At 40.1% G+C, this 16,634-nt stretch overlaps 1 protein-coding gene across 4 annotated transcripts in view; it reads right to left on the reverse strand.

Moving 5' to 3' along the window:
- The window catches only part of LOC116430580 (early estrogen-induced gene 1 protein), an 88,687-nt gene that overhangs the window by 15,599 nt on the left and 56,454 nt on the right, over positions 1-16,634 (reverse strand). For 3 of the 4 annotated variants that reach the window (XM_031984918.2, XM_031984917.2, XM_031984914.2), the window contains exons 3-6: positions 3,195-3,315; positions 2,908-3,098; positions 2,381-2,586; positions 1,688-1,910 (exon numbers count right to left, since the gene is read on the reverse strand). In XM_031984918.2, the coding sequence (XP_031840778.1) occupies positions 1,688-1,910; positions 2,381-2,586; positions 2,908-3,098; positions 3,195-3,315 (741 nt within the window). The remainder of the gene's footprint in view (positions 1-1,687; positions 1,911-2,380; positions 2,587-2,907; positions 3,099-3,194; positions 3,316-16,634) is intronic. The other variant, XM_031984916.2, reaches the window with a different exon arrangement.

Below are 16,634 nucleotides of genomic sequence, written 5' to 3' on the forward strand. Positions count from 1 at the left end.
TCTTTGGAAATTCTCTTGCGGCATTAAGAACAACAGAGATATTTTGGGCTGCAATCTTAAGTGACTCGCCCTGTGTACAGGATGTTCCGTAGTTGGTGATACAGTTGGGAAAAGGGTGATTTTGTATATGATAAAAATAAGTCGAGAATGTATCAGATTGACTCATAACTTCGTGTTGCTCTTTGATTATTATTATGAGTAAAGATAGCTTGGGCAAGATGTACTTACATCTACATTTAAAGATAACTCCAAGAAATATTTTTAAAATTTGTTTCCATTAAAAATAAAATAAGTTCTATTTTTCTTAAATATCTGAGCTAAGTTATGTTCTGATGCAGCAGAATAAAATACTTTCACCTGAAGCTTCTTTTAAAAAATAATCGACATTCAGGGTTCAAGTTTACCCATGACGTATCATTTGCACCTCTTGTAAATACTAACCCACGCGAAATATCTGATCTCGATTATTTTCAAATCGATGCCTTGCGTGGAAAAATATTCTTATACATATGCGACTTATTTTTTTACTTCACTCCCTATCATATTGTACCACCTTCAATTATGGAACATCTTGCATCATACGTGGGAAGAGAGAATCCAGAGTCTCTAGTTAAAGAAAAAAAAATCAAGAAGTATTCCTCTGAGAACTAGATGCTTTTGACGGTGGCAGCCATTCGCTAGGCCATGTGAGCTAGGTCTGTGACACGTGTCCGATGTTAGATGTCAGTTCCTTCCCCATAAGTCAGTCGTGAAAGAGACTCAGCGTTAATGTCGTGTACGATTGTTCGGTCAGGCGATACAGAAACATTCGAGACCACTAATTCAAACTATAGACAGATCAATCTCGAGATAGTGAAGCGTACAGAGTATCAGGAAGCGAGATCGTAAGCCCGATCGCTTGTGTCTTGGCGATCGTCGAATTTGCTTCTAATGTGGCGCAAAATTCCAAAGTTAGTAGCTGGTTGTTAGAGCTCGAACGTCGCTATATTATTTCTTGCTGCGTGTATGTTTGTGTGTCTGTGTATGCTTCCTTTTCCGGTTATCTTTTGATTCGTATTCGGCTGATCAAGAGCGGCTGGTGTGGTGGTATGTACCATACACCTGTGAGATGTTGGCCGACTACCATCAATTTAAAAAGGCACAGGGGTGTTGTTTGCTCGCTAACACTGTATACAAAGTATCTGTAGAATATAATAGCAGAACTATTATTAGAAATAGTTACATAATTAGACCAACAACAATAATAAGTCGAAACTAAGGCATCATTATAGCTATAGCCACCGAATCGAGCACTTTTCAGTTAGCGGCTAGTCGGCCAAGATACCATCAGTGCATGGTACCTACCCATCACAAAAATTCCTCCATGGAAACTCCGTCGGAGTTTCATGTTCCCTTATTTCGTCCACGCAAAAATCGAAAAGGTTAGAAAAGTACTTGAGAGACTGCGATTATTAGAGATTCTCAGCAACCGGAATACGGAGTGAGCGGTAAAGCAATTGAAAATGAGTCGCGAGAGTGCTCGAGAAATTTTGTGTTACTGAAATAAAAGTTATCAAAGAAGAGAACTCTGGACGGTAATTTGGGGTGGGCCACTGTCTCTTCGACCGGTTTCACCGGTCGACTATCATCATTTGTGGAGGATCTTTTCTTTGTCTTTTCGTTGACCGTGAGGCCGCGGTGGCCTTACCTAATGTGGCCACTGTCACCACTACTGCTCTGCCTACTGTGCTGACTGTGTGAATTCAAGGACCCGTAGCCCGATCCTTTGCTCAATTGGCTGGTGTTGCTGCTGTTGCGGGAATGGCCCGACTCCGTGTGCGCTTCAGCCAGAGTCTCCACCACTGGAAGAGCCGACGGGATGATCTCGCTCAGAGTCATGGGCTCGTGCGACTCTGTCCCACTGAGGAGCTCTGAAAAAGTCGGATTCCGTCAAGCGTGTTTTCACCAACGAGATGGATATTTTTAACCCTCATCCGTGCCTTATTCGTCCGATTGAGATGATGATAAATGATCAATATAACAAAAGAAATGAACTGTGAAATTCATGGATTCTTTTATTGAAAAAATAAGGGAATGGAGTTCATGAAGAAGCAATGAATCACTTGAAACTTAAAGAAAAAAGAAAATGTGCAACTGAATCAAAGATAAAAATGAAGATAAATAAGAAGGGGAGGCGAGGATGAAAAGGTGGAATCATAAATCAAGTATGTTTTAACCGTGCACGGGTAGAAATCAATAAATTAATATTCTTATTGGCGAGTGCAAGATTGTTAGCATCATTTATCATCGATCAATCGGCACAAGGGACGGTTAAGAGTCGAATATACAGTCTTATGGTTTCCGGCACGAGGAAAACGGTGGGCAGCCCTTCTAGTATTACCCGAGGAAAAGAGGGCAGGCCTCTTTTTAGGAAGACTGCCGAAACCGCTGCTAGCGCTAGCTATACTACCGGCTAGCGAACCGCTGGAGACGTAATCCTCTCGGTTGGTACATCTGTCCGACGCGGTCACTTCGTCCGCCGTCACGCCTGGAACTCCTGGCACACCGGGCACCGCGAGCTGCGTTTGCTTCAACGACGGAGAGGGCCTGAAAGAATGATTCAATTAAATGTTGAATTTAACTATCAATTGACTATCAAGAGTTTGAAAACAGTGATATGCTTTTAGATTTTTATATAGACGTTGATAGGTATTTAACATTAGAACCACTAGAACAAACAGATGCTTTTCTGAGGAATTATTAAACAAATTGATCTATACGTAACAAACTAACATATAAGTAAACTGAACTCTCAATAAATCTTAATTTTACTGCCCGATAGTTTTTGTGTTAGTAAAACTAATCATGCATCTTCTTTGAGAAAAAAATATAGTTAAACTCATATTCGATCTGGTATTTGAGGCTTACACTTTGAACAGGATGTCTGACGACAGCATGTTCAGCTTGATCGCGACGCGTAGCATGGAGTTATCCTGCCGGTGTCTCGCGTCGTAGCCTTCCAGAAGGTACCTCGTTCTGCAGAGTCCAGCTCCTGCGAATTCCGCGAGGTTCAGGTCGGTGAAGCCGAGCTTCTGGAAGGACCTGCCTCCCTTCAATTCCTACGAAATCGATAAAACCGATTAGCATCGAGCGGGAAAGAATTGAAGGAAATATAGAGATAATCACAAGAAAAACCATAGATCAAAGTTAGCTACCTTTCTGACGGAAATCCTTAAAATGCAGGGGTCCAGGACACAGGTCGACGCGTTAGCACTCATCTTGCAGAGAAACTCGAACCTTGCGTTCCACCTGACCGTGTGCTCCTGCACTTCCTCCCTGAAACAAAGAAATAATCACGCAGGTGAGAAAACTTGCTTCAATGATTAGGTCTAATTAGTAAATTCAACAAAATGAATTGCTAGTTTCCATTCCTTCAGCATTAATGCGTTTACTTAACCTTTCAGCCGCATACCGAGTCTTTCGAGGACACTTTTGAATTTTAGTAAACTACAAAAAAATCGTTACCAATGTACGTAGCTCATTGCTTGTTTGAATGAAGCTTTGAATGTACAATGAAACTGTTCCATTTTGAACTGCATTAAGCTTCTTGTGGACCTCAAAGTTCATTTTTCGGGCAATTTTCTTAGTCATCCAAGACATCTATCACATTTTTGTTAACTGGTCATTGATAATACCTTGATTTACACGGGACAACAATATCTCCGACAACTTTAAAATGTTGTTTCATAATAAAAGAAAAACTTGTCTATGTATGTACTATCTTATTCTTGTAACACTGAGATTATCAATCTCAACTTAATACTGCTGTTATATTACTGTTTATGTTAGTTTATTCGAACAAAAATTCCAGAAGAATAGTGTTCGTATTTAATAGTTATGGGAAGCAGAAAACTGCATTTATGTTGACATCTACCGTTATTAATTGACAGAATAGCTTCAGTTCGATCGAGTTCACTTTCCTCGAGGAGCTAGACAGAGGCTAACCGGTAAGAGAAAGAACAATGATTCACAAACGCCGAACGATACCGTTGGTCTAGGTCTGACAGTAGCGATGAACGGTTTAAATGAATATTCAGAGTACTCTGCTTCCGGTAAGGAAACTTCCGCTCAGTAAACACGCGCGTGTCGCGTATCGAGTCACACAAAGGGCTGAATTACGCGTCGTCATTGTTTATGCTTCCCATGCCGTATTACAGATGAGTAAACTCTTCCCGATTGACAAATGTATATAGCAAGTAGAAACCCTACGATCGGTTATCTGTCGAATGCTAGTCGAACCGCGCACGTGGTTCCTAGGAGAATCAGGTGTAAGAAGGGTTTAGACACACCCTCGGCTGAAGATGAAGTAACTGGGTGCATAACTTGAGTTATAATCCAGTTGAAGCAGAAGAATATTATCCACCATAGTGTTCTTGACCCATTTGTCCTCATTTTACCAATAACAACAATAGTATACATTTTTTTAATTTACTAGTAACAATATATTTATTAAACAAGCAATATTCTCAAAAATCTTAAATATATTCTTGATTGAAAAAATAATTGTTTATCGCTCGAAATGAATAATTTACAATGAAATCTAGCTACCTAATAATTTCTTCTCTCTTTTAATAATTCCATTCAATCTTCGGCAGATGAAAATTGTTCAAAATATTCGAAACTTTTACCACGGTACTTTTAGTTCATCATACGTCTAATTTCTAAAACAAGGAAATTGGAAATTATATACTGCCGTAGCTCGAATAATTCATTGGCACTGAATTTCGCGTTCCAGGTATGAAATTCCACCAAGAATTTCCTCGAAATCTGAATAAAACCAACGGTACAAGTTGCTGTTTGTAAACAGGTAGCGAATAATAATGAAATTGCATAACGGGAGAAAGGTTCGCGGATCTAAAGTCACGCTGGTCGTCTCGCATCGAAGAGTTCGCCTCTGCCAAATAGTTATGCAGCGAGAGCAAAAAAGAACTCGGAACGACGCGAGTGCATAATAATCAGGTGTGCAGGTGAAATTCTGGGATTTTCGCGAGTTTCCGGTGCCACTTGGCGACCATAAGCGGCCCCGCTCGTAAATGTCATCGGCGTCGCGCACCCTCCTCGCCGCGAGGAACCGGAATATCGACCTTGCGGGTAGCGGATGGAGTCGCCAAGTACGAAACGCTACCCGAAGAGGAACGGAATAATAAAAACACTTGTCCCAAGGGGGCGGAAGAAAGGAAGAAAGCAAATCGATGGTGAAAACGTTTCTGTTCTTGCGAAACGCCGACGGAAAGACAATTCGCGTCGTGACTGATAGAACGGGAAGAAATAAAATAAGAAGAAAAACAGTTAACCCCTTGTCCTATGATGTCTTTCGTAACCGCGTTGGATGGAATTACTTTGTCGTTGATAATTTGTTGGGAAGAAAGAAGGATTCCGTGGTTATCTATGTCTATGTTTACTTTAACACGTAATAATTGATAAGGGGAGAATAATATTTAGTTTCTGGTCGAAGGAAGTGAGTAATTCTTTGTTTTATTAAGTCGTAATATGGGGGGTGAAGGGTAAGATATCAGTGACACAGTAGTATGTTTAGAGAAGGGAGTAATTAATTATTAGATGTTGAACCTATCCTTTATAGACGCAAGCTTTTATAAATTTTACCTTTCATAGAATCTACCTTTTATGAACTCTGCTTTATGATCTATATTTTATAGAATCTATGTTTTATGAACTCTATCTTTCATAGACTCTATCTTCCATAAACTTTACATTTTATAGACTCTAGCTTTTATAGAATCTATCAATGAAATGTACATTACTTTTTTTAATCTTTGCGATAAATCTCCATTCTAATGGAAATGGTTAACTCGGTTAAGGGATTTACCACGATACAATTTATCGACACGCATCGAAACAGAAATATTTCTGTGCACAGCACGATCGACGCAGTGATCTTATGCAAACCGAATCGTCGATGAGTTTGCCTAAAGCATCGCCAGTCCGCGTGCCCCCCGCGGTATAGTCAGCTCGTTAACGAGATTGGACAGCTTAGCGGCGTTATCTGGAAGCATCGACTCGAAAAGTCACGCGGTTTATTTTCATCTACAACAGGATTACCCATTAAAACGCGTGCACCGGACGAGCTCGAGCTGCGGCTGGTATCGAGATTTGCCAAAGTTATACGAATTCGCGGCGAGCTTGCTGCTTACGATGCATTTATTCCCTTCTCTCCCCCTCTCGATCCGGCTCCGCCTCGGGAAAATACGATTTCATCGATGCGGTACGCTCCTCGGCTCGTGACCCAACGGTCTAACGAGTTTTCTATTACGGTTTCCCGGCGCGTGCCCGCTTCACGAATTCTTTTCTTTTCTATTTCGACTGTTCAGCGACTCGAACCTTATTACCATTGAACGAATAGTGTTCGGCTCAACGGTAGCACGTGTGGTCGACATACTGAAATTCTCCTTGCAATTCAAAATGTTATCTAGGTATGCGAGGAATTTCTTCCTATCGATAGAAGTTTATCTAATTATGCTGGCAGAAAAAAGAAAATAAGGAGAGAATAGTGTGAAATTTGTTCATTTGCGCAAAGTCTAATTCTGAAATTCCTTAATTCGGGAGCAAATTAAATTTGGGAAGTCTTCAATTTAGGAGAAATGAAACTTTACCGATTACCTAATTCTACTTCACCATAAATCAACCCTCTAAACTCAAGGGAAGAAGAGAACTCATTGACCACAGGAATACGACAGAAAACCAGAGACAAGTCCCGTGTTTTTCCTCTTTCAATCTTATTATCACCCCGTTCCTGGGATATCCCCTTTATCAACGGAACTTGAATTCCGGCAGTGGCGAGGCGAACGCGGACGAAATTAGCCTGCAACCACTGAGCAATTTTTAGAAAGTTTTAATCGAAGAAACGCATCCTGTGTCGGCGCGATTAAAGGTCGGATAGTGGGTCACAAGGACGGGTGTGCGCGGGATCGTGTTGCTCGTGGCGTGAGCCGATAACAAATTACGCGTGGCCAGGCGCTGCATTGCCGGTGAAAGGGACACTGTACCTACGTACATACTCTTCGTTGCGCAGGAGAAGACCTCTGGAAAGAGCGCAGGTCTAATTGGGCAGCTTTCGTCTGTACCAATCTAATTCTCTATACTAATTTGCTGTTCGTCGATACAGTTATACATATTCAATCAAAATTACGAACAAAACATACTAATTTTCAATATGCGTTTGGCACGTATCTTCTCTTCTCATTTACAATACTAATTTCCTATTCATCGATAAGGTTACGCGTAACCAATCGAAACTGTAAACAAGTCACACTAATTTTCAATATGTGTTTGGTACGAATCTTTTCTCATCTCATATTCGCTACTAATTTGTTGTTTCTCGATACAGTAACACGTAACTAATTGAAACTACACACAAAACACATAGGACCTGTGCTGTTCAGGAGCTCTTCTCCCGAGCAATGAACAGTACGCGACCAACGAAACGGCCGACGAAAGGATTATTAACGTGCCGGGGTTTCGAGAACCAATTAACCGGCGGGGTCTAGTTGTACAGCGGTGCGAGCTGGTCACAGCGACGACGTTCAAGGTTAATTAACTCGAACGTCCGTACGGAAAATAGGAATTGCAAATGAGTTTGCGGCCAGTCGGGAACGGAAACTGGGCCAACGGATTCCGGGGAGGATCCGCGAGCCGCATCGCGGGTTTCCTGTTTCCGCCACTATGTATTAATCCTTTGCACTGTACACGTTGCGCTACGGGGGCACACACATTTTGTTCTGCGACTTGACAGGTTCCGTTTCGACAGTATTTATAATATTAAATATTTTAATGAACGAAGTTGAGCAACGCTACCCTTGGATTATTACATTCGCTGCTCATGCAATTTGTGTCAAGGAAAATCAAAAATTTAAGAATATAACAATATAATATTTTTCAAATGATATCAAGAGTTTTTGAAATGAACAATTCTTAATATGAAATCTCAGGTATCGGTTACTAGAATTTTCTAAAAATATTCTTTGTACTATATTTAAAGGTACAAAATATAAATAGATATGAATATCATTTTCTCATCTTAAATTTTACTATTACCTTCCAGTGAATTATTAAAGGCAAAGGGAAATAGGCACAGTGACTGCTGTGAGAGAATCCACGAGTCAAAGGATAAACCAATATTCACAAGAACTCTGTTCCTCCCGCTTTTTACGACGGTTCGTTGTCTTTGATCCTCTCGAGCGAAGGCGACACGGTATTTCCGGAGTTAACTCGGTCATCGTCGGGATGGAGCAAGGATTTCGTGACGAGGCATCGGGACCGCGAATTACGGGTCGCCGGGAAGCGTTCACGAGCACCTCGAATATCGATGCGACGGGAGCACCGAGCTACGCCCTCGTTTCCCGTCGCTTCAATGAGATAGAAACGTCACCGCGTAAAACTCCGACGTGACCCCCGTTGTCCCTCCGCAATTCCGGCCGACCCTAATTCCATCATATTTTCCATTTGCTCGTACTCGGATCTCTCTCTCTCTCTCTCTCTCTCTCTCTCTCTCTCTCTCTCTCTCTCTCTCTTTTCGTCTCTCGCGGCATCATCAACGGGGCAGAGTTAAACGATTAAATCAGCGCGAGCCCTATGAAATTTATTTCATATTTCCTCGTATTTTTCTCCTTTTTTAAAAAAATATTTCCTGGCAATTTCGTAAAATCTTGGAGAAACCTCTCTCTGATTAAATAGAATCTGCAGCTAATATTTTCCCGTTATTTTTTAAATATTTCTCTGTGAATCTTTTATTTTTATAGAAACATTCAGTTGTAGCTATATAAAGGGAGACAAATTAGTTTATGAATGTTATCTGGTACTACTGGTGCGCAGTGTGGTTGTGAAAATTTGGAGTGATTTTTGATTCATGATCCACACCTCCGCCAAATTAAGGCGTTAAGTGCGGATGACGCAATACCACGTCATAGTAAATACTATTGTATTATGTATAATGCACTGTATGAATGAACATTGATACAAGTCATTTTACATAATATACGAACGTATTGCCATTTACTTAATACACGGAATTCAATAAATATACTAATTATTCCACAGTATAAATACAAACAATATCTAATCTTTGTAACGAAGAAAGACAGTTACAACTTTAATGTTCTATAATGTAAATTCTCTTAACGTCCTCGTCATTAAATTATATTTTGTATATTGCATTTAGCATCATAAAAAAAAACAGTTAAAGAAAAACGGGAGGTTTGACGATCTATCACGGTCAATTTGAGCTGGCAGAGAACTCGTTCGGTGCTTCTGCGCGCGATTCGGACCGCGCAAAAGGTTGCTACGAAGCGGTAACCGTGATCAGCTTAATAGGTTTCTCTATGGATAGCGTTTAATCGCGGCAAGGACGCCCGCCGCGCATTGTCCGTGAATTGATTTCATGAAATACTTTAATTCCCCGGAACGGTGAAACGATCGGCGTTGCGTGCGCGACTGGGGGAAGGTATTCCTCCGTTTCGGCTGGGGTGGTTCACGAAATACGACGGAAAGACCGTTTCCCGCGGAAAGACGTGTGTTCCTAATTTAAAACCCCGGCCGTAAATAAAATTGCCCGTACACCACGACGAGGCTTCATTAGCAAGCTAATTTCGATCCAGGGAGCCGACTGCAAGGGTTACGTAGCCCGAAAACGAGTTTTTGTGGAAAACATGGGGTTTACTTGAATATCGTCAGTGCTTGATTCTGGTGTAGCTTTTATAAATGTCAAAGTTTGAAAATTTAGAAGTTTCGGTATTCATAAATTTGGAAATTTACAAATTTAGAAACTTGGAAACTTTGAAACTTAGAAATCTGGGGAACTTAGAAATTTGGGAAGTTAAAAATTCAGAAGATTAGAAATTTACAAATTTTTAATAATTAATTCCAAAACTTGTTTTTTGGAATTTTACAAACAAATAGTGTTGAAACTACACAATTTCAAATACTGATAATTGCTCGATGAACTGTAACTTTCTACACGAAAAAGTGTTTCAACTGTTGTATCGTTGCTGCCATTAACGCTGCTAAGCGCACGTAGCCTCTTACAGCGAAACATAGAGGAATGCTCGCGTGTTCCTGACTCTCCAGCGAATAAACGTCCGCCGGACAAGCAGCATCGCTGTTTTTCGGCGTCGCGGCGCGCCACATTTGTCGACTACTGACGTATTTGGAGCAACCGTTCACTCGAACATCGTCGCCAACTGCAGTAACCATTCCCCGAATTTTCTTCTGTCCATTTTATTCTGTATTTTCCAGACTCCAGCACTCGCGTCATTCTCGTGATTTCACGATTCCTTGAACGAGGGAACTTCAATCGAACGAGATCCAAAAATTCCAACGAGAAATTCAGAAACTTAATATTTATACTATCGTATTCGTGGAAGCGAAAGAATCAGATAAACACAACTGATTCCAGCAAAAGATCGATCAATAACTGTTGAATAGATAGCATATCGCTTGTTACTGAATCGATCATCGGATATGTTGTAACTGAAACGCATCTGTTGGAATGATAAACGGTCGCCATGGTTGTTGAATAGAAATTTTAACTCTTGCATTGACAAAAGTACCCACTTTGATATCTAATTAACGTAATTTTGTTCTGTTCTCGCAGAAATTTAACGAAATTGCTTTAAATATCCATTCTTTTCTTTGAAAATAAAGAGTTATTCAAACAATTATTATTAATTATTCAAACAAATTTGTAAGTAAAAATTTATAATACTAAAGTTTGTAACTAAAAATTTGCAATAAGAAATCTGTGAAGAATTTGCAACACTAAAATTCAACAGGCCAATAAAGATAAAAAGTGAAACCACTGACGTTCTAAGTCCCGCTGGACCAGCTGGTCTCTTTTACTCACGATCCCACAGTATTAAATTTCAATGTGTGTACAACGAAAGACTCGATGAAGTAAAAGATCAGCCTGGCCTCGGAAACTCTAGAGAGGAATTGAAAGGTATCCCTCTGAAGACTCTTGGAGGCCTCAGGTATCTCTCCGAGGACTCTTATGGGTCTCAAACGATCAGAGATACTTTAATAGTCGTCTTTACCGATTTACAGCAGCTTATAAAGCTACTTAAACCGTGGAACTTGGTGAAATAAGGATTTTAAACAAACTTGATGCTGCAATATTGTTTCTTTTCCTTTGAATTTTGTTTTTGAAACTGCAAGTTTGCACAAACTGTTCTCTGAGTCTGACTATTGCAGATTGAAACCACTATAAACCATATCTCAATTTTCACCGAGGAGAAACGAAACTTTTGATTAGATTGAGAATCTTTTTATCGAAATGGATTTACTTGCAGACCTTATCACCCTCGACTACCTCGAAAGTCATCTCCTATGTCGCTGTCTAATATAGTTTTACGAGCGACGCGTGTACACTCGTTTGGTTATCGTCCGGCACGCGAACAAACACGTTAATCGCACTTCCGGGTGCCTCCGCCGATTCCCTGGATACACGTGTGTTTTATCGACGAATCGATACCCGCCGTTTACCAGTTACTTTTTATTGTGCGACCGTTGCTTGGAGACGCCAACGTTTCAACATAGAAGGAGTATTGCTCGCCCAAGTTATCAAGCAAAGATCAAAGCAAAAACAGCGACATCGGTATTGTCATGGGGGATCTCGACAGCCATTTGTTCGCGTACGATGTTATCAATTTTTAATGAAGACAATTCATTTGTTTTCGCGGTATATGAAATTTTAGTTTATCAAGTTTAAAATTTTTAAATGTTCAAATGTCCAAACCTCTCAATCTCCAAATTTTCAAATATTCAAATATTTAAGCTTTCAAACTTCGTAACTTCCAAAAATTTTCAAAATTTTCAATTTGTACATATTACTTATTATATATACATATTATCAAACAACAAATAAATCGCTTCACAAACCTCAGAACCCATACATTCAATACAGTTTCCAAATAAAAATTCCCAAAAACCACCTTAAACCATCACCACCGCAGCAAACAGGTCCCTGAATCCCACCATCGCTCAGCATGCAAGAATTCAATTGGGTCAGGCGTTTACAAAGGGTGCGCGCATCCTCGAACACGCAGCGTCCAGGACGCGTTTGGCCCGATTTTCGCTGTAATCGAAATCATATCCATCTCGGTGGACATCCCGATTTCCGCGCGAATTTCATGAATCTTCAACGAACCGACGGGGAAAGTGTTGGCCGGTCGGTTTCGTTAAACCCCCGCTTTCACGAGTTACACGTAATATCCTGCGGCCGCCTCCGGATAATCAAATTCCTCGGTCTGAGTAATAGCTCCGTGTGAGAGTCTATCGCCGGCGAGTACGGGTTACGCCATTCGGAAAAAAAGAAGAGGAGAAACGATAATCGATCGCTGGTCGAACGAATCTTTGCTCGACAGGTGAGGCCTTGAAATTCGTGGGGGATTTTTCTTCGCCTTGCGAAACAGGGGAAGCCTCTGACCCTTGGGGACGTTATATTTAGCTCCCTATATTCCACAGAGTAACAAGCACACATGAAATCTGTCAAACATTTTTTAGACTGCACGAAATGTACCTGTAATGCATTCCAAAACTTAGGGCACTGAGTGCACAGCAGAACGTTAGACGGTGAAATGTGAATCTGTAGTGTTGCACTTGCAAAGAAAGTCGACAGTCTAATCATTATTTCCTATGCAATAAATTATACCAATCGAATGACTAACAATAACATTATAATACTCATTCTTACACCAGATATTCCTTACACCCCATTCTACTCTAATTCACAACTTTCCCCGATACCTTTATTCATCTTTTCATTTTATCTAAACTAAATCTTTATCTTCGACATCTACTAAATTAGAATAACAAAACATCACGACCCCTCGATTAATCATTGCTCTTGACGCCTTCGATCAAATTCTGCAGTGCATCATAAAGCTACATACCGTCTCCGCGTGGAGCTAAGATTCCCACACGAAAAGGAAAAATTGCAAGTACGCATGAGAATCTCGAGGAAAGTCAGCAGTGGGGGACTCCATTGAATCGGCAGCGACGTGACTTTCACTGACGACACCCGGTATAATTCACGGATCACGAGCGACTGCGAGAGTTGCATTAGCCGTGGGCAAGGCTGCTTCAAGGCTGTCCGGATTGTGTGTCATTCGCGGTCTCGCAATCCAGTTCAGACTGAAAACGTAGGCTTAGTCGCGCTGAGGGGGCCCCCCACGTGCCTATACGTGTGCCGCGTGTGCACGAGAGCACCTTGCTTTTCCCTTGCCGAACGTGTGCCCCGGTTCTCGGCCGATACTTTCACGCCCGGATCTCGTTCCCCGAGCACGTACGCGAGCTGATAACGTTAACTGAGAAGCTATCGACGGCCCTGCAGTTCGGCAATTGGAAGCTGATAGCTCCTTGTTTCATCCTCAGCTTGTTCTAGTGCAAGCTGTTTTCGGAATTTAAGTACTGCCGAAGAAAAGGAGAATATATTGGCTATCGGAAAAAGTTCGTGCGGGTTCTTCAATCGAAATTTAAATAGAGAACGGTTCTGTAAAATAATTTTATTTTATTTGATACCAACGGTATAAACATAAATATCAATTCAAATTGGACCCCAATGAATTGTTAAAAAGACGAACCTTTTTCGGTATTTAATACATAGAGGAAAGAATATGGAGAATAATGTTATCCTAAAGTTCTAGAATTTGGAGGTGCTTGATATGAAGGGATTGCTATTTCGAAGATATAGAGACTAAAATAGGAATAAATCAGCTGATTTCTATTTACTAATGTTTATGTTTCTAAAGACTTGAGTTAATAATACTTAATATTCAAAGGAAATTTTGATTTCTCTTTTCTCTTAGTAAACTGTCAACCAAGAACCTCATTGATAAAATTACTCTATTGATCGCTATTACGAGAAAAATTGTGAACTAAAATTGTGAACTATAAATCGAATAAATTCCAATCCAGTGGTATTTAGCAACATTCATGAATCATCATGATCCAAGGGTTAAGGATTCGAGCGGAAGTTCCCGAGATTCGTCGACCATCATCCAGTTCTCGAGTCATCCAATTATCAGAAAGTTTCTCCCGATTTCGAGAGGGTCGGCGGTGGATCGAGCACCCCCGATCGCTGCTCGACCCAGAGTTCTCTGTTTACCCGTGGCCTAGAGGAAAAGGCGGATCGTTGCCTATTTTCGTTCGATTATCGCGCGTGGGGCGCTTCACGCTGTGCCCGTCGGAAGCCTATCACTAGATTCCTCGATATCCCTGGTATATTTTCGAACATCTTCGTAATTTACCTTCGAATAACAATTAGATTGCGGAGTTTGTACATTTACGACAAATATGGAACATAGAGTAAAGTGTTATATCATTTTCAACTTACTAAAATTCTTAAAAGAAAAAACTTATTCCTATTTAACTTTTCTCTCTTTCAATTACTTCGAGAAATTTCGATTTTGCATAAAAATTGCCACTTTTCCATTCAACTCTGCAGATCACTAATTCTACGATATTGACAATTAGAAAAGAAGAATTTACTAATTCTAATAAACTGTAACATTATTCTATTTAAAGAAGGGGTGGCTTATATTACGATATAATTGTTATTTTAATTGTCACATTATTTCACAAAATCTCCAGCTAATTGGTTTTAACATACTGTCAAACAATCCCTGGTACATAAAAGCGTTCAAAATATCCGGCCTAATCGCCGAGAAGACCGGATCGATAAGCAAGCCCGAATATCGCCGCGAATCGGAGTACGCCTATTTCTGAATCACCTTGCACGTGAACCTTCGCCGTGAATCGCGCGATATTTCACCCGAGGGAGGTGGTTCTCCATCCCTCTTTTCCCTCCACTCGTGGCACTCCGCTTTCTTATGAAATATTCGACGTTATCGCGCTCCCTCCCCATCTCCCACCAACCCGATCGAGTGCAATAAATTACCGTCCGAGTCTTATCGAATGTGTAAATCTAATTTCCCCGGAACGGGAATTTAATGGGTGTTTCGAATCGCTTCGAGATCGAAAGATCGATTCGCTCGCGTAACAAACTCTGCGTAACAAAGTTTGCGATGCGATATACCCGCGGAAATTCGATATCTTCATAATACAGTTTTCTTTTGAACATGCTTCGAGGTCTTATTTAGAAATCCGAATTATCGAACTTGTGAGTGATCAAGACTTTATCTGTACAAGAATTAATGGTCTAGATTAAATGGTATTGGCTAATGGAGGTCTAAGCATTCAATTGTACGTGTGTATTTTGGATTTGCTTGTCTTGTGTGGATTTAGCAGTTTTCTTGGTTGCAATTATTTGAAATATAATATAATATTGTATTTAACAATTTTGACGGTCTTTCGTTCGTATGTCTGTTTTATTTTTAATAAATTTCCAATAAAAGAATCAATATAACAAATGATTATAAATTTATTACATTTTATTGTCGTATAGCCTCGTCAATGAAGGAAGAAATGATGTATTTCTTCTTTCGGGGTAATTAATTGCGAACTACAGGAAACATTTTTCAATGCGTGTTCCTTTTTAGGAGGCTTTCCCATTTTGGATGACTGGGTGAGTTGAATGGTGGTGCTAAACTCGAAGCGGTAAATTCTGTCCACGGAGACACGACGAACGGCACACGCGCCCCGTTAACTAATGGCACGACAGTTTGTCAGGACGCGGACACTCCGACGAGCAGGTTTATCGCTACGATTACGAAGCCACGAGTGAAGAATCCTGAACAAAGTTCAGCCGGAACACCGAAATGAATAGAGAATGACACATTGTGAACGAAAAGGTTTCAATTGGTGTGTGAAAACGAGATTGATTAATAAATGCAAGTGTTGTCATTTGGAAATTCGACTATTCGTTTGGATATACCACTTGGATTTGTTTGCTTTATTGCCTTGTTTTGTCTCGATAGAAATGACAATAACTTCAGATATTTGTATTATAGTTAATTTACGAGTTATTTGTACAACGTATTTATATTTTAACCACTTAATAATAGATTTCTTCTTTTGAATAAATGTTAAAAGGTAATGTAGATTTTGAAAATTACTTTTTTATTGATCAGGTCAAATTAATCGTTTTCGATATTTTCATACGTTTGGAAAAATTATGGATATAGTGGAGTTTATGGGTTAGTGGTAACGGATAAACAGAAATTTTAATTTTTGTTTTTTCTCATTTCAATTACGAGGATTTAAAGGACACTTGTTTTGGCCAGCAGTCGATACAAAAAGTTTGACGAGCGATCCTGCCACGGGAGCACAATATATAGTAATCCCCGGTTAATCGGTCGAACTTTCCTGTCATCTGTCCTCTCATGCAGCGAACGCTTCGAGCACAATTTAAAAAAAAACACATACAAATGTCATTCGCTTCCTCGTGGTTGAAACGCGATAACGTTCTTCCATTATCAATAGACGATGTTTGGAGCAAACCGCGGGCTTGCCGTAAAAGTAAACTTCCTTTCTAATGAATTATTTACAACGCAGTGCTTCTAATTAACGCAATCGAGAAAAAGTTCGTAAGAAATTAAAAAATTACAGTTCATTCTAGTTACTTACTACTAAACCTGAATTAAACAGATACGACATACGTGTTTTTCATTCATTAAACAAATAAA

Source organism: Nomia melanderi, chromosome 11, assembly GCF_051020985.1.
Source record: "Nomia melanderi isolate GNS246 chromosome 11, iyNomMela1, whole genome shotgun sequence".
Classification (NCBI taxonomy): Eukaryota; Metazoa; Arthropoda; class Insecta; order Hymenoptera; family Halictidae; genus Nomia; species Nomia melanderi.